Raw genomic sequence first — 18,475 nt, 5'->3', positions numbered from 1 at the left:
GTTCTACGTATGCCTCATTCCAGTTGGCTCTATAGCTTTGGGTAAAGACAGTCATAATTATCCACGTTATCGATGAGTTTCAAATATATTAATAATAATAAAAGTAATAATGGATCAGATTTCTATAGCCCTTTTCTAGGTACAGTACTCACTTTTCCAGTGGATCCATTATTCATTCACTCCTCATTCGTTCTTGGTGATGTTCAACTACTTGTGTAGCCACAGCTGCCCCGGGGCAGAGTGACGGAAACCTGGCAGCCAAACAGCGCCAATGGCCTCTTATTCTCAGAATTCTGCCATTTTGACTCCTGACTTTAATTCTTAATTCCACAGAATTTGACTTCCCAGAAATTATTCATGAGTAAATGAGTAAAGTCTAGACTGACTTCCAATACATTTTCCCCAGCATTAATTGAACTTCAAGTGATGGTAGATGGAGGACTGAAACATTCCTCAGCTGGTGTCTGCAGTGTGGAGGCTTGGGACCGTATGTGGGACTCGGACGTGGTCACCAGAAACATTAGTTAACATTAACTGAATGCCAGTGCCCCCCTGCGTCCCCCTCCTCCATGTCTGGTGAACGTGGATGAGTAACAAATATTTTAATGCTCGCTGTCCTTGGCGTTAGTTACAATGGCTTTCAGAACTTCTCCACATTCTGTCATGTGACAACCCCAAACAAATGTGTTTGATGCGAAAGGCCGACCCAAAGGTGAAGAACAATGAAAAATATATGATTGAAGTTCTCTGAATAAACCTCAAGAATGTGTTTGAATCTTATTCTTCCATTACAATTTATAAAATCCATTCAACCACAGATCGTCTTCTTCTTTTCGTTCAGCTTTTCCCTTCAGGGGTCGCCACAGTGAATCAGTTGCCTCCATCTAACCCTGTCTTCTGCATCCTCTTCTCTCACACCAACTACCTTCATGTCCTCTTTCACTACATCCATAAACCTCTTTGGTCTTCCTCTCGGCCTCCTGCCTGGCAGTTCAAAACTCAGCATCCTTCTACCAATATATTCACTATCTCTCCTCTGGACATGTCCAAACCATCTCAGTCTGGCCTCTCTGACTTTATCTCCAAAACCTCTGACATGTGCTGTCCCTCTGATGTACTCATTCCTGATCCTATCCTTCCTGGTCACTCCCAAAGAGAACCTCAGTATCTTCATCTCTGCTACCTCCAGCTCTGTCTCCTGTCTTTTCCTCAGTGACACTGTCTCTAGACCAAACAACATCGCTGGTCTCACTACAGTTTTGTACACCTTTCCTTTCATTTTTGCTGAAACTCTTCTATCACACATCACACCCGACACTTTTCTCCACATGTTCCATCCTGTCTGTACACGCTTCTTCACCTCTTTTCCACACTCTCCATTGCTCTGGACTGTTGATCCTACGTACTTATAATCCTCCACCTTCTTGATCTCTTCTCCCTGTAACCGCACTCTTCCACTTGGGTCCCTCTCATTCACACACATGTACTCTGTCTTACTGCGGCTAACCTTCATTCCTCTCCTTTCCAGGACAAACCTCCACCTCTCTAGCTTCTCCTCCACCTGTTCCCTGCTCTCACTACAGATCACAGTGTCATCTGCAAACATCATAGTCCATGGAGATTCCTGTCTAACCTCGTCTGTCAGCCTGTCCATCACCATAGCGAAGAAGAAGGGGCTCAGAGCTGATCCCTGATGCAGTCCCACCTTCACCTTGAACTCCTCTGTCACACCTACAGCACACCTCACCACTGCCTTACAGTCCTCATACATGTCCTGCACCGCTCTAACATACTTCTCTGCCACTCCAGACTTCCTCATACAATACCACAGTTCCTCTCTGGGCACCCTGTCATAAGCTTTCTCCAGATCTACAAAAACACAATGCAGCTCCCTCTGGCCTTCTCTGTACTTCTCTATCAACATCCTCAAAAGCAAATACTGCATCTTTAGTACTCTTTTTTGGCATGAAACCAATCTGCTGCTCACAGATGCTCACTTCTTCCCTTAGTCTAGCTTCAACTACTCTTTCCCATAACTTCATTGTATGGCTCATCAGCTTTATTCCTCTGTAGTTCCCACAATTCTGCACATCTCCCTTGTTCTTAAAAATGGGCACCACTACACTTCTCCATTCCTCAGGCATCTTCTCACCATCTACGATCCTTTTGAACAACCCAGTCAGAAACTCTACTGCCACCTCTCCTAGACACTTCCAAACCTCCACAGGTATATCACCAGGACCGACTGCCTTTCCCATTCATCCTGACTAATCTTTGCTACATCCTGGTCCACAAGTCACCTCTTCTAGTCTTTGTTCTCTCTCATTTTCCTCGTTCATCAACTCTTCAAAGTACTCTTTCCATCTTCCCATCACACTACTGGCACCTGTCAATACACTTCCAACCGTATCCTTAATCCCCCTAACCTGCTGCACGTCCTTCCCATCTCTGTCTCTCTGTCTTGCCACCCTGTATTGATCAGTCCCTCCCTCCTTACTGTCCAACCTAGCACACAAGTCATCATAAGCCCCTTGTTTGGCCTTTGCTACCTCTACCTTCACCTTACGCTGCATCTCCCTGTACTCCTGTCTACTCTCCTCAGTCCTCTCAGTGTCCCACTTCTTCTTAGCTAACCTCTTTCTCTGTATACACTCCTGTACCTCCTCATTCCACCACCAAGTCTCCTTATCTACTTTCCTTCCAGATGACACACCAAGTACTCTCCTACCTGTCTCCATGATCACATTAGCTGTAGTTGTCCAGTCATCTGGAAGCACCTCCTGACCACCCAGAGCCTGTCTTAGCTCCTTCCTAAAAGTCATGCAACACTTCATTTTAGCTTCCACCATTTCGTCCTCTGCTCTGCCTTTGCCCTCTTCATCTTCCTCACCACCAGAGTCATCCTACACACCACCATCCTATGCTGTTTGGCTACACTCTCACCTACCACTACTTTGCAGACACTGATCTCTTTCAGGTTACACCGTCTACACAAGATGTACTCTACCTGTGTGCTCCTACCTCCACTCTTATAGGTCACCCTATGTTCCTGCCTATTCTGGAAGAAAGTATTCACTACAGCCATTTCCATCCTTCTTGCGAAGTCAACCACCATCTGTCCTTCTGCATTCCTCTCCTGGATACCAAACCTGCCCATCACCTCCTCATCATGTTTCCTGCACCAACATGTCCATTGAAGTCTGCACCAATGACAACTCTTTCACTTCTAGGTAAGCTCTGCATCACTTCATCAAAGACTCATCACTCTGACACTCTTTTTACCTACAGGACATTCCTAACAAACTCCTCCATCAAGATAACTCCTACTCAATTTCTCTTCCTATCTACACCATGATAGAACAACTTGAACCCTAAACTTCTAGCCTTGCTACCTTTCCACCTGAGGCCTGTACCATAAAGCTTGATGAACCTAGCCGGACTTACTTTTACTCATCTGGCTTCACTTACCGAGACATCCGCCCTCCGGAAAGTCAGCCACCTTTATGGTACCGAAAAGCCAGGGTTAAGCCTGAAGTTATCTTGCTAAGCCGTAATCCATCTTTATGGTACAGGCCTCTGGTCTCCTGGACACACAGTATGTCTACCTTCCTCCTCTCTATCATTTCAACCAACTCTCTACCTTTTCCTGTCATAGTCCCAACATTCAACGCCCCTACTCTCATTCCTATACTCTTGGCGTTCCTCTTCTCTCTCTTCCTACGAACACACTTTCCTCCTCTCCTTCTTCAACCAACAGTAGTCCAATTTCCACCGGCACCCTGTAGGTGAACAGCACCGATGGCGGTCATTGTTAACCCGGGCCTCGACCGATCCGGTATGGAAGTCATAGGTTTGATTCGCATGTTTGGTTTTGGAAAAGCTTTACGTCGGATGCCCTTCCTGACACAACCCTCTGTATTTATCCGGGCTTGGGACCGGCACAATAAGACACTGGCTTGTACCAGGGTAATAGACAGGGTAACAGACAGGGTAATAGACAGGGGTCAACTTCTATCCCCTTCTAACGGTAATCCCTTCTAACCCCTTCAACCACAGATCGAACATTTAAAAAACTCAAAATCCCAGAAGACTTCTCTTTGTTACATTTTTTATTATATTGGTACATTTTATACATATAACAATCCAGCAATTTACACATATCTTCATTTATAAAATTAGAATTATCTGATCAAGTTCACATTTGCAAGATTGAGGAGAGAAAAAGCAAAGTGAGTTTGTTTAATGGACTCACAGCGGCGACATACTGACATAGTGAAACTGGTCTGTTTGTGACGCAGGCCTTCAAAGAAAAAGGAGAATTATTCAAAGAAAAGCAATTTATTTGATAAAATAACTTATTTTACAGCTTCAAAGAAAGTACACATAGCTTGTTTAAAAAAGCATAGTCTCAACCAATGATGTTATGTTCACTTTTTTTGTTTGTCAGCAGGATTACAGAACTACTGGCCTGATTTCCATGAAACTTGGTGGAAAGCTGCAGCGTGGACAAAGAAGAAAGTTGGAGTGGATCTAAATCATAGTGTAGACACAAACTGGATTTCATTCGGTTGTGCATTGGCACCTTCTCAGATGGAGTACAGCGGCGGCTGAACGAGCCACACAATGAATGTGAGAGAGGCCAGAAAGCAAACATAGCAGTAATTTCACCACATTATTGGATTTTTTTTTGCATAAATTCAGATGAAACACACTGATAGCATTTTACACATACATGACAAAGACAAAGAATAATCCGACCTCGTACCCTGTGCACTGTCGACAGCTGGGGGAAACAAAGACACTTACCCCAAACACTGATACACAAAATATTCAAAAGATGGTAAAAAAAAAAAAATGACAAGAGCTTTTGTTTGCAGGTACTACCACACGTCCAGTGGGCCACCACTGATGCTACAGCTATGTACACCCATATCTGAACATAATTGTAATAGTTTTGGAAATAAATCTTACACTCAGCGGTTAAGCTTGTCTATTTGCATATAACAGAAGAGTAGACTACCGGCCTTGGCAGGCCAACAAGCTCTCTGTGGACCTTTGTAGTGTTTTTCTTGAATTGCTGAAGTACACATACTTTTCTAATCTTTATGATTTCAAGGAAAAACAAAACAAAAAAATCACAATGGTGTTGTGTCAAGCCCACAACAGCAAAAATGTGACAAAAGCAAGTATTGATAGAGCAAAAAGAGAAGAGGCAGATCAGGATACACCTGCCTTTTGACCCAGCAGTCTACAATTCTAATACATGAATGTAGTTCTTTAAATATATATCTATGTTTGTGCAGGATAATATTCTTCATAAAGTGACTTTTCTGTCAGTTCTTCCTACTTGTGACTATTGTGATTATGCAGTCATGAGGAGCCATCTATACACCAAACTGCACCACGTCTGCTTCAGCTTAAGGTTTCCTCAGTTTATCCTCCCTGAAATCAGAGTTAATGTATGTTTGTTTCCTTACAGCAGCACAGTAGGGGTTCTGTCTGTTCTGTGGGCAGTGACATTAACGAACTACACTTCAACCAAAAGATGCTTTAACACTCTCCCTATCTACTATATGTGGAAGACACGTAGCTCACACCTATCTAAATTACATTTATGTCATGTACTGAGGCAATGTGCAACATTTGGATGATTTAAAAAAAAGTCAAGCTGATGTAATTTCTATAATTGTGACAAAGGAACTGAATGAAAAGTCAAAGATAAAAGATAAAGCAAATCTGCTAAAAATAAAATAATCTCCAAGGCAGTTTTGAATCCTGGTCCAACAGGGAAAAAAAGCTGCAGTCAGAAGCGGAAGTACCTTTACGGAATAAAACAATCTATCAGAATATTGATTTTATATATTTAATAAGTGCTCAAACCCTTTTCGTTGTCGACAGTAAAGTTTCATGTTCTGAAGCTTACTAGTCAACATGTTTTGGGTGGGGGAGGGAGAGGGGGGTATAATTCAAGGTGCCCTATTCAAATGACGTATTTTTTTAAGCTCATTTGTGCAACTAAATCTCAACAATAATAACTGATCGGGACCAATAGCATTTTAGTTTTGTGCCAGCATGGTGGAAGAGGATCTAAGAATATTAAGGGCACTTAAAACCACCAGGTAAATTGAACCTGTGATAAACACTTAGTGTTGTATTGATCGATTGGGTTATTTAAGGCTCACCCTGCTTCCAGCCATGTGTTTCATTCCATATCATTCAGCTGGATGTTTCTGTGCAAATAGAGAACTGGAGCATTCAGGTAGTCCATGAAAACTAAGAGGACATCAGCTAGCAGAACTAAAGGCAAACTGAAGTATATTTTAATTCAAAAATGGAGGTACCCTTATTCGCTTTGTGGAGGAGAGTTGATGCTACATGTCAGCATCTCCTCTGCCAGACAGGAAAAATGTCCAACTAGACTTTCAAGATTCTTTCCATGTCATAAAATCAGAGTACTAATTTCAAGTCAGGCTAAGAGAGCGCATCAAAGAGATGCCTAAATTTAAAACATGAAACAAAGTGATATGAAATTGACATCCTGCTATTCTTTAAGTTTGATCACGTTCAGAGAAGCATAAAAAGCCCCAGAATGTGCCATGAATCCTTGTGACTGGTGATGTGCTTTGGATGATGTCCATTGTGTTAACACATTGTTCTGAGCTGGGCCAACGCTGTTGGACAGTTTTGTGGTGACGTTCAAATCCTTCAAACGATCATTGCTCTACGACACGCTGGACACAGCCTCCGGTATTTCATCACCTGAACACTTCAGCAGCAATGTCCAGCAAGAGCGTCCTTTATCACGACTGCTTGACTAACATTCAGAGACACGGAGAATAACGCCACAACTTGATAATGTACTCAATCTCTTGTACGGCTTCATCCTGTGTGGAAAAAAAAAAAGACTCTCGAAATGTTTGAAAGAGTTTCTATTGGAAACTCTCCATCTAAGCTTTTGTCTCCTTTTTGCTTTATTCCAGTCAGATACATCCTCAGTCCTTAACCTGCGCTCCTCTTACGTTTCTACCACCTTCCCTCTGGTCGTGACAAATATGGATTCATGTTCACACGAAGCGCAGCAGATGCCATGATCTCTAAACACTGATGCAGAGCCTACGAACCTTAATAAGCCTTCATTTACACTGATAACACTTAACATCATCGATCTGTCCCAGATCTTCTTCCTCCACTGACAGCAGCTGTTTTCACCAAGCCCCCGGTCGGCAGCTGCCAATGCTGCTCGATCATAAAACGCATATTATAACACCTACTTTTTCCTACGTGTCTCTATATGATGAACTTCACGTCATTCTTGAGGTCGCTGTGGTTGTTGTTGACAACACTGAAGCGGTTTGGGAGGATCCTCATTTTCATGGTCCCGTCAGCGCCACAGGAGAAGATGTGGTCGGCCGGCCCCACCTCGATCTGCATGACCCCCGTGCCGAGGTTCCTGAAGAGCGATTGGCGAGCGTGCTCATTGGGAAAGGTGTAGAGTGGACACTGGGTGGCCAGGTTCCAAACCTGGGGAGTCAAAGGAAGAAGGGAGTCATTCATGGACCACACAGATTCTTTTGAACGCGATACATCCTAACAAGCCTGATATCACTAAGACTGACACAAAAACAAAAGGATTCCTGTTCTGTCCTTATACTGCCGTGTGGATCTGAATGTCCACAAGGAAAAAAGAAATTCACATCAGCTGCAGTGCAGATGGACGTAGAGAACTGCAGAGGATACAACAAACATGGATAAAAAGCTATCAGAGGATGGGGATGGAGGCGGCCCAACAGAAGGTTGGGCAACAGGATGAAGCACGATCCTCTGGAGGGTTGAGTATTTAGAAGGCGATCAGACAAATGTCTCTTCTGTTGTCTTTGTAAAACCTCCTGGCTCATCCTCTGAATTGTGTCTGTTTGTCACCTCGTTAGAACTCTGAGGCCCATCTACTGTTGATGTGTCGTAGCTACAGAACAGAACTAAGTTAAGTACTGCAGTAGAATAACATACCGATACATACCAATATAAAATAACGGAACGATACGCATGTAAAATAAAAAGCTTTTAACTAAAAAGTCTTTTGAAAAAGGAAAATATAAACTGTTCATCTGAAAACAGACCTACGTCTCCAGTTAGCTCATTGTGAGATGAGTTATCTGATATCTAATCTTCTATTTAACACTGAAAAGCTCATATACAGTATATTTCATTTGTGATGAATTAGAGTGAAACAGTTCAGACTAAAATGTCACACATCCTTGGATCTTTTTATGATAATTCATCCAGAATGAAAGTCATTTGAATTTGGGGCGGATGTGCGCCGCACCATTTCTTGTACGCCTGTGTGACATAGTGGCTTCATCTTTGGAGTGACAGCTATGTGGTCTGTGTCAATATCTTCATGTCTGAAAGATAAAAGACCCTTTCTCTGGAAACATATTAGCTGAAGGCGCTCACATTCCTCTTCTGTTCACACCTTCCTTTCCCTTGTCCTGCATCACGTCTCTTTCCTCCATGGTATTGTCTGTAGCATGTGGTTCATTTTATGTGTGATATTGGCTTTCGATTGAAGACTAACTTCAAACCCCCCCCCGACCACTGTGTCATGTAAAGTTTGGTTTTGTGAAGAGGAAATGGTCAAAACCTGTTATAATCCAGGTCTTTACAACGAGAATTTCCACCAAATAATGACTGACTTTACAATAAAAAAGAAGACCAACACTAAGAATTCTAATTGTCCTCTAAGATTCTTTCACAAAGCAAACTTGGGGTTTATTTGCACCTGACCTTGAAAGTTGCCAATGAAAACTAACATACTATAATAATATATATGTGGATTAATGTTTCTGGAATAAAAATGTTTAATTTGCTGATTTAGCTTTGGGATAGAAAAGTGGAGTAAGTGAAATATACCCTTATGTTGCCCTCAGATGATCCGCTGATAAAGCAGTCCTCTGTGGGATCGACAGCCAGCGCTTTGACAGGCGAGTCGTGGGCCTGGAAACTCTGGCGCTGGTGCCGGTGGGTGAGCTCCAAGATGCTGATCCAGCCCTTCTTTCCACCCGTGATAAGCAGCTGCTGCCTGGGGGCCATTGCTAGCACCGTAGCACCAGACTCGTGGCAGCAGAAAGCTGAGGTTAGGGCGGATGAGGAGAGCGGGGGATGGATGATCAGAAGAATGAGATAGAAAATGAAATGGGATGAAATTGAGAAAATGGGAATAAAACAGAAAATATTTTTCTCACCGTAAATTTTAAAGAAATTAACAAGAAATTATCAGAAAACAGACAAAAAATTTTTTTTTTCCAAAATTAGAGCAGCAGATCTTCACTTGACACCTTTTTAATCCAAATATTTATGTTTATAAAAACAAATATAATTTAAATACTGAGCGGTTGCCAGGATACAAATACTCCACTTACAGCAGAAACACTGATGTAAAGTGTTGCTAACTGCTAAGATAATTTGTCAAGGTGACTTTTGCTAAAAATAAATGCGTTGCTTGTGCAGCTTACCGTGCACAAGGCTGTTCCCAGGAGTCACCAGAGTGTCCCACACACACACATTCCTGTGGAGTCCAAACACGACCAAATTACTGCCCATTCTAACACTTTAATCACAGGGCATATCCCCAGTGGTCATACAGGGATGGAGCTGAATGCAACATAATCCACCACAAGTTAATGGAACAGAATAACTTTGAGGGATTGGAGGCAAAATGTGATTTGCAGCCTCCCGTACCTGTTGTCTGTTGAAAGGCCTGCAGTAGCAATGAGGGAGGAGGAGCCCACAAAGACAAAGTCATGAGCTGTCTTATTGTGGCACTGCAACGTCTGGCAGAGAGAAATAATGGAGACGGTTAGTAATAGTGACAGTAATAGAGAGGTAGGAGAAGGGTAAACACAAATGAGAATGACAGGAAGAGAGGATGAGGACACCAAGAAGGTCTGAACAGCAAAAAACTCACAAACACGCTGAACAGAGACACAGCAGTTCTGGGAGTTCCTTACCAGATATGGTTTGGGTGCATTTCCACTTGTGTTGGTCTGCCACAGACTCAAAGCTCCATCTGCATCTATGATACCAAACTACACAACACATCCAGGGAGAAGATATCAGATGCTGAAATGAATTTTTTTTAAATTCTATTTTTTTACATTATACATAGACACAAGTTGACTGCTGCTCCTCTTGTGTCAGCTCCCTTCAGGTGTTTTGGGTTGCGTTCAAATGAGCTTAAAAAGCATGTCACCGCCCTCCTGAATTCACACAGCACTTATGTAACCAAAATCATGTGCTCTGCATGTCCTCCCTTCACAATCTTTACTGAAGCATATTTCAGTAGTTTGGCAAGAAAGGCAGACGATAGCATTGGCAAAGGAGAGGTGCCATTCGAGAAAATGATTGGCTTGAGGCGAGTGTGAGTTCAGACTGGTTGAATCATTCAGCTGAAGAACAATGTGTGCAGGAGCCAAACTCCCCGCTGTGGCTCGTGCCTCCGTGGCAGTGCTAACAGAGGACACGTGAAAATGTTGCTGAATCTCACAGACTTCACAATAAAAAGCTTCTACCTCAGTACTCTGACATCTGCATGCTGGTAGATAGGCCTTAAGTGTTCCAGGCATGCAAACAAGTAATGGGTGAGCTAGAACTACCATCTCATGGTTGTAAGCCTCCACCCACCAGTCAAGATGCGATGCTATGCCTGTCCAGACTCATTATGTACAGTATAGTGAAGACCTTGAAGGAGTTTAGGAGTAATTAAGGTTCCAAACATGCATGATTCCAGTTATGAATCAGTCTTTAAGGAGTTTAAGAATGCAGAGATTTGGGACAGGTCTTCATCACATGAAGCAATAACATTGCTTAATCATCAGCAAAGACACTGAATTTGTGGTGAAGTCGATCCGAAGTCTATCAGTGTTTAAGTTCAGTAAGAAAAAAATACATAGAATCTGCTTGTTTGCGTTTAAACTTCACCAATAACAAGTTAAAACTCAAAAATGTGGATTCCTCATAAACATTGTCAACTTGCAGCGCAGAAGATCTTTATTAGTCGCTGCAGTGCCAAGGTGAGCGCCAAAGAGTAGTGCTACCCACTCAGTATGCAGCCAAATGTGAAATTTGGTTATACCCCCCCCCCCCTTTCTGTTCCAGGGTAATGGGGTTGAATAATGGCTGGAAAGTGTTTTTGCTTAAAATTGATGACGCAGTGAGGCCAACCTTTTAGATAAATGAGGCCATCATCATGTGAAATGTCATGATTAATGTATACTGCACTTTTTTTTGGATGTGGCCAAAACTCTGTTTTCTGAGGTCACAGAAAATGTCCTTCAAGGCCTCAGACATTACCACCCTAGGAACATGCTGCATGAACAACATTCCATGGACTTCAGGGATTATGAGCCTGAAATCCTCTGAATCTGCATGGAATTATTTTCTCAACACCCACAGGGACATTTTTCTACGTCACTGGTCCCAGTACACTAAAGTACCAGTCAGAACATGATACATAGAAACTTTAGAACCTTGTTTCCCTGGTGGTTGAATCGTATTCTGGTGACTCTGGAGTTTCCTGGACTTCTGAAGCAGATGATCTGCTGTGAGTGACCCCATTCGAACATCCTCACGCTCCCATCCTGCGCTCCCGTCAGGTCTGAAGAAAACAAACAGTTGTATTTTCCACTGTGTTTTGATGAGCACGCTGGTCACATCATCAGGTTTTGGCAATACTATGATCCCGAACTAATGTGTTTTAAAATTGATGAACAAAACATCTTACTTTGCACTCTGCATGTATAGTACATACTTCAGCCAACATTAAACCTTTTGAATTGTTCTACACATCTCAAAGACTGAATTTCTATTCTGCAGTTTGGCTGGACAATACAAGATAATTAAAGAAAAAAACAATATATATACTGATCGATATCTAGGTTATACTCACAGTAAGGCAGTGTGGGATGGGAGGTCATTCTTCTCACATTGTTGATGTTTCTTTTGATCATCTTTGAGAAGTGAAAAGAAAAAGTTTCAACAAGGCTGGCATCACAACAAATGGAAGCCAGTTTGTAGGAAAATGGACACTGCTATGTAACAGTTCACTATTAAACCCTGCCAGGCTATTACGAAGCTCTACTTTGTCTTCTGTGAAAATGTTACGGCTTCATTCCACTGTTACAAGCTACAGTTTATCAGATTTTAAGTCACGGTTAGCTTGGGTCAGACTGTCACTCACCACAGATGCCCCCCGGCCTGTCTGCACCCCTCCCAGCCACGGCATGTTGATGGGTGTGCCGAGGCTACTGTGAGTGTAAGGCGTGGTGCCGTGAAGGGCAACAAGGTCGTCACGTGCATGGACCACCAGGAAGTCATCACTACTGACCCTACAGAGATTCAAGCATTGTGATCTTACAAATGTTCATGACAGTGATTAGCCGAGCAGGAAGCATTTTCAGGAGATTTCAGAAATCAAATTAAGATTAATGATCCTTACAGGAAGTGTGACAGCACTATCATCTTTATTAAGAATGTTTTTGTCAGATATGTGGATATTTACAGAAAAAGTCATGTGTTATATATCTTGAAGGAGATCACAAAAAGGTGCAACCACACACAAAAACACAATGATAACACCTCATATCTAAAAAGAAACAATGATGTATATTCATCTTCTGCACCCATGATGCTGAACCAATCACATCATCCCATGCCCACTCTCAATTTAGCTCCACTGGTTATGAGGGTGAAAAGGTGACGAGATGTGACTCTGGATTCCTCACACCTCAACCAGTATACACAATCGCAAGCTCTACCACACACACACACACACACACACACACACACACACACGCACACGCATTATTCTCTTACCCTTTGGTTTCAGCCTCATCCTCATCAATCCATGTCAAGATCTTTGTTGCCAAGATGGATGACACATCCAACTCCTGAATGTCATGGGTGGAGGCCATGACTAAACAATTACGATTTGCCTAGGAGACAGACGGAGACAGGAAGTGTGGAAAGGGAGACGGGGGTGACAGAAAGGATAAGGGTAAGGAATAGGATATGCCTTAATGTATGTGCAAATTTTAAAGAAGTTTGAAGGTGCACAAAAGTCAGACAGACTTTTTCCTACGCTCTATTGCCTGTGGTTGCAAAACCATAAACTGTTTTCCTACTAATTATGACTTGAGGTGTGCCTTCCTTTGAAGAATAAATACCTGTATTAAAGCAACAGAATCACAGTTTGAACATCAGCAACATCAAAGGGACTGAAAAACGGCATAATAGTTGTGCCACTGGCCAAAAATTTTTTATATTTGTTTTGACTTGCATGCATTGAATTTAAAGGCGAATTGGCCAAAGACAACCTATGGTTTAAAATAACTTCTTGAATTCTTTGACTATAACCAGCATAAATCTTCAGGAGACAAATTCTTTTTCATTTTCAAAAGTAGCGCCTCCACTTAACCAAACAAAAAAGCATTGTTTTGATCGCAAACTGGCTAAAGTTGGTTAAACTTGCAGACATACAATGCTGCCATTTCAGCTTGATCAGGTCAGCACACAGAACCTTTGAGGCCTCTTTCTAGCTGTGTTTGAGGTCTCGGCAGGCTTGTGGAAACTTTCAGGCTGTTGAGTTGGTAATGCTCCAGTGTTTGAAAGCAGATTAAACTGTTTGACAGCTGATTTTTAGAATTTGCAGTTTGGGCAGGTTTCCAAGAAAAAAAATAAGGTCTGAATAGTTGTTTACTGAAGAAACCTTTATATCAGGGTTGCTGCCAGTGTAATGCAATCCCTGCAGTTTGCCGGGCCTGTGGATTCTGGAATTGCAACCTTTTTGAAGATGCTTTTGATATCACAGCGGTCTGGCTCTGTTGAAAACAAAAGTATTGGTTGAAAAGCCCGGTGATATTCATTGGTTCAAACAAAAACACAATGTGGGAACACAGCAGGCTTGAGGTCGGTGATTTGATCTCCTGTATTTACCACACAGCAGAACTTCTCTGGGAGAATTTGAGCATATATGCTGCTCAGTTGAAAAGGGTGATGTGATCTGTATCCAATATTCTCCAAATAACAGGAAGAAGCAAAATGACTTAAAAAAGAGTTGGCTGTCCTGGCTTCCACTTGGAGTGACCAGGTTGGATAGGATCAGGAATGAGTACATCAGAGGGACAGCACATGTTAGAGGTTTTGGAGATAAAGTCACAGAGGCCAGACTGAGATGGTTTGGACATGTCCAGAGGAGAGATAGTGAATATATTGGTAGGATGCTAAGTTTTGAACTGCCAGGCAGGAGGCCTAGAGGAAGACCAAAGAGGAGGTTTATGGATGCAGTGAAAGAGGACATGAAGGTAGTTGGTGTGAGAGAAGAGGATGTAGAAGACAGGGTTAGATGGAGGCAACTGATTCACTGTGGCAACCCCTGAAGGGAAAAGCCGAAAGGAGAATTAGAAGAACTTCGTCATTACGTATTTCGCTCTTATTTTTCTTGTGTTTGTTTCTCTTGTTAATAACTGTTGATTTCTCTGCGTTAAGCGTGGAGCTGCTTTCTCAGTCAGCAGAACGTGATTCCATGGCTCATTGTGTAAACACATGGGCTAGTCCTACTGAGACCACCGGTAAATATTGCAAAGAATTTTAAACACACAGTGTTTGCAAGTGGGACAAAAATCAGTGGAGACGACAACCGCTGTTTGACAGAAGTAATTAAAGCTGTGGTTCCCAACAATCGTTACAGACAATAGGAGACTGCTTGCTAACAACACCAGGGAGTGAAGCTAATGCCGTCTAAGGAAGTGTTATCTGTAAGAGGTAAGACAAAGCTGATGAGTATATTGAACTATTGGCTGTTACGGCGCCATCCTACTTGTCCACTAACCTGCGTCACAGTGAGGAGGACGGATGTATCAATATAGCACTTATACGCATAAGAAACTGTACATAAGAAAAACCTGCTCGCTCTCTCTGTCTGTGTGTGTGTGTGTGAGAGAGAGATAGGACATGAAGGTAGCTGGTGTCAGCCTTGTGTCTCTCAAACAAGGCTAGGAATGTGTGGTAATTTCACCTCTTGACTTCTGTCTGGATTTTTTTCACATGCAGGGTTTATGTCAGTTGAACGTAACCCTTGACTGGTGACAGTGAATATCTGTTAGGCTGTAATGAAAGGCTGAGGCTGTTTGTCAATGAGCAGTGTAGTTGCTTTGGATACACGCAGCTGTGTTCACTTTGACATTGAGGATATGCCTTTAGCGGACACACACACACACACACACACACACACACACACACACACACACACACACACACACACACACACAGACTGAAGCGGAGCTAACTAGTTAGCTAATTTCAACATCTGTAAGGCACTTTCAGGGTGTAGCTCTGAGCCAGGTCATTGCCACACACCACTACCGCAGCCTGAACACGAATACCCCCCTCAACACCATACCCACCTAACTGAAGCGGGCTAACTAGTTAGCCAAATGCTGGCTGACTTGAACAGCTTGTGAGGAACTTTGTTTATAGCTCTAGCGGTGTGGTAACCGCTAGGCTGTGGTAGCAGTTACCGTACTGCTACCGCAGCCTAAATGAACTCTACCTTGGGGATGAACACGCCCATATCCAGGTAGACAATCAAATATAATTCAGATGAGGTCCATTACACTCCGTTAATGACATCACAAACAGTGCTCTAGTAAATCCGATCGTTTTGATTCTGTCCGGGCCATGAATTCCTAAAATTCCAAATATTTATTGATGCAGGAAGCGTTTGTTTACCCGATTCTAGGAGTTGGTAAGGTTAGGGAGGAGCACTATGTATATGTAGAGACCTGAAAGAATATGTTTTTCAAAGTAGGACCCCTTTATACATTTAATGTTCAAACAGAATGACCGATACTTAGGTAGAACCCATGGAGATACGCTATACTTTAAAGATTTTACCTTGTTGATGGCAAAGGCTGTGATGATGTCAGATTCCTTGTGGATGATGCGTGCCTTTCCTCCTGGGCAGGCCAGATCGGACTCAATCTGCAGAGAAATAAACACACGCACAACACACACACACACACACACGTCAACATTTCCTGCAGAGTAAATTATAGCCATAACATTAGACACATTTCCTTCATGCTGGGGAAACAATTTTGTGACAAGATCGATTACAGGGGTTAATAAATGAAGTGTCAAATTATTTCCTGCAGATGATGAGAGCTGATTATAACTGAGCTATTTCTCAAGATGAGCCTGGTCTTTCTGGTACTACACAAAACCATGCACAGTATGCACTCTGTGTTTATGTGCATTTCCCTTCCCTTTGGGGTAAGAAGAGGACATTGGTCCACACAGTTAACACAGAGCAGGACACATAATTGAGTTAGAGCCATCAGATAGCATGAGTCCGACAGCTCGTCAGTGATGAGCACAAGCAAACACTATAGCAGAGGTCCTATGGGATGCAAGCAGTATAAGTTGTACTGTAGCTCTGCATATTGTATAGCAGCGGTACATTCTGATGCTAGAATCACTCAAACTGACATCGGCATCCTTTTAGCACGAGATTGAATTAAAGCCTTCATTACATTTATTCAAGGGAAAGGAAGGGTCGCATGGAGTAAAGTAAAACTCGACTTGTGGAAATCTAAATATGGTGGTTTGCCATTTTCACAAAGCACATAATCCCTGTGAGACACAGATTCAGCACGACAGTGTTGGGTCCATTAATCAGAAGCTATCCAGCTTCATTGCTTGTCCTTTGAGAGACTGGGTTATTTAACAGCGAGCCAAATGGGGTAGCTACATCGTGACAGCTTGCATACGAAGAGCCAGAAGAATAAAGGAAATATCTCAATGTAGCATCAGAGTACAGTTAAGATTTATGGCTCGTTTTAGCATGAATATTTAGACAGCTGGATGTAAGATTAATTTCAAGCTCTGACAGTAACAGAGTTCATGGCCCAGAAAACACATGTACTGTAATTCTGTCAAGATCACACTTTCCATATTTCTTTGATTATATGAGACAAGCCACATTTACTATTCTAATGTGGGAGGCAAATACACGGCACATGAAGTATTTATTAGCATACCTAATGTACCACCCACATTAGTCACAAACCTGAGCACACCACCAGGTTCAATCACAATGATTAGAATTATTTATTGCTTAAATTATTATTACAATCATTCTATTTTTCATTTTTTAATTTATTATTGTTTCTACATAATAATTTGTTTTTGTATATGTTAGAAAATTCTTTGATGAAATAAAGATGGCATTTTCTGTCTCAAGCCATTTGTTGTAAAATTATGATTCAGTTTAGAAGCACAGGTGACCAGGTATGCTTTATTAATAATAGCAGTATTAACAATTATTAAAAAATGCTATCGAAGATTCAAGTATGGGAATTCTAATGTCCAAGACCCTTCCAAAAGATTTGGTCTTGGTATGGGGTTTGATTTGTTATTCAGAAACCAGTACAGTTTCAAAATTACAATGAAATCAGTCGGAAGGAATAAGTAAAAATAATACAAATCTTTATTTTGGTTACTGACAGTTGTCAGAATTTGGTGCTATGGACAATTCACTCATCACTGATATTTGGTAGCTGGTCCATCCCCACTCAAATACCATAAATCACAATTTATCTGAAGCAGCAGTACCTGATAGTTTCCTGTCTCCTCCATCTCTGAATATTTCACATTGTCAGGCCGGTCCTCACCAGACTTTAATGATTGGGGAAGCAGCACAGAATAATCACACACAAGCACAAAACACACAACAGATGACAACCAGTGATAAACCATGCAGTCAAACACACACAAACACGCACACACACACACACACACACACAGAAGCTAAATTATTGTGCACTTAATCAAACAGGGTGTAATTATTTGAATGAAATCACAAAATTGCCATGCAACTGAAGGCAGAAATAAAACACAGGCCTGGCAAGCTTAACAAAAAAAGCAAAACCATGCCATCAGGGATGTGGAAACAATACTGGTATAGAAATGGATTTGCATGGGGGTAATCACAGACATGATGTGGATTTTATTATGACAAAGTATTTAATGTGTTATTCAGCGGCAACCCTTCTTAATTACTGGCTTTGAGAGAGACACAGTTCATGCAGTGGGGAACCTGTCGTGAGCAGTGTACCTCATTGGGATCCCGTTTTTTGGTGAAGATGTGTTTGATGAAAGTCTCCTGCACTTCTTCCTGCTTTACCAAAAACTGCCACAAACGCTTCATGGGCAGCGCTAAAGGGTGGCTGGTCCTGAAACGAACAGAGCACCTCCAGCATGTAAACACTACTGCTTATTAAATCAGTTCACTGAAGCACAAATGTAATGTGTGAGAAAATATATATATATTTTGATTTGGGCCATTGGTGTCACTCTGAAAACCCCACATATCTGGTGCCTAAGGCAAACACATCAACAGCAAATAAAGAAACCATCGCTC

General features: G+C 42.1%; 1 protein-coding gene across 3 annotated transcripts in view; it reads right to left on the bottom strand.

Moving 5' to 3' along the window:
• Positions 1 to 4,097: 4,097 nt before the first annotated feature.
• The window catches only part of LOC137591444 (dmX-like protein 1), a 54,688-nt gene continuing 40,310 nt past the window's right edge, over positions 4,098 to 18,475 (bottom strand). For 2 of the 3 annotated variants that reach the window (XM_068309440.1, XM_068309449.1), the window contains exons 40-51: positions 18,170 to 18,287; positions 17,668 to 17,730; positions 15,949 to 16,035; positions 12,871 to 12,989; positions 12,236 to 12,383; positions 11,945 to 12,005; positions 11,526 to 11,653; positions 10,008 to 10,085; positions 9,739 to 9,830; positions 9,513 to 9,565; positions 8,911 to 9,128; positions 4,098 to 7,521 (exon numbers count right to left, since the gene is read on the bottom strand). In XM_068309440.1, coding sequence (XP_068165541.1) covers positions 7,288 to 7,521; positions 8,911 to 9,128; positions 9,513 to 9,565; positions 9,739 to 9,830; positions 10,008 to 10,085; positions 11,526 to 11,653; positions 11,945 to 12,005; positions 12,236 to 12,383; positions 12,871 to 12,989; positions 15,949 to 16,035; positions 17,668 to 17,730; positions 18,170 to 18,287 — 1,399 coding nt within the window. In that variant the 3' untranslated portion in view covers positions 4,098 to 7,287. The remainder of the gene's footprint in view (positions 7,522 to 8,910; positions 9,129 to 9,512; positions 9,566 to 9,738; positions 9,831 to 10,007; positions 10,086 to 11,525; positions 11,654 to 11,944; positions 12,006 to 12,235; positions 12,384 to 12,870; positions 12,990 to 15,948; positions 16,036 to 17,667; positions 17,731 to 18,169; positions 18,288 to 18,475) is intronic. The other variant, XM_068309458.1, reaches the window with a different exon arrangement.

The sequence above is a fragment of the Antennarius striatus genome, chromosome 3 (assembly GCF_040054535.1).
Source record: "Antennarius striatus isolate MH-2024 chromosome 3, ASM4005453v1, whole genome shotgun sequence".
NCBI lineage: Eukaryota > Metazoa > Chordata > Actinopteri > Lophiiformes > Antennariidae > Antennarius > Antennarius striatus.
The sequence above is the reverse complement of the archived record's forward strand: the minus strand, read 5'-3'. Positions and strand labels throughout refer to the sequence as shown.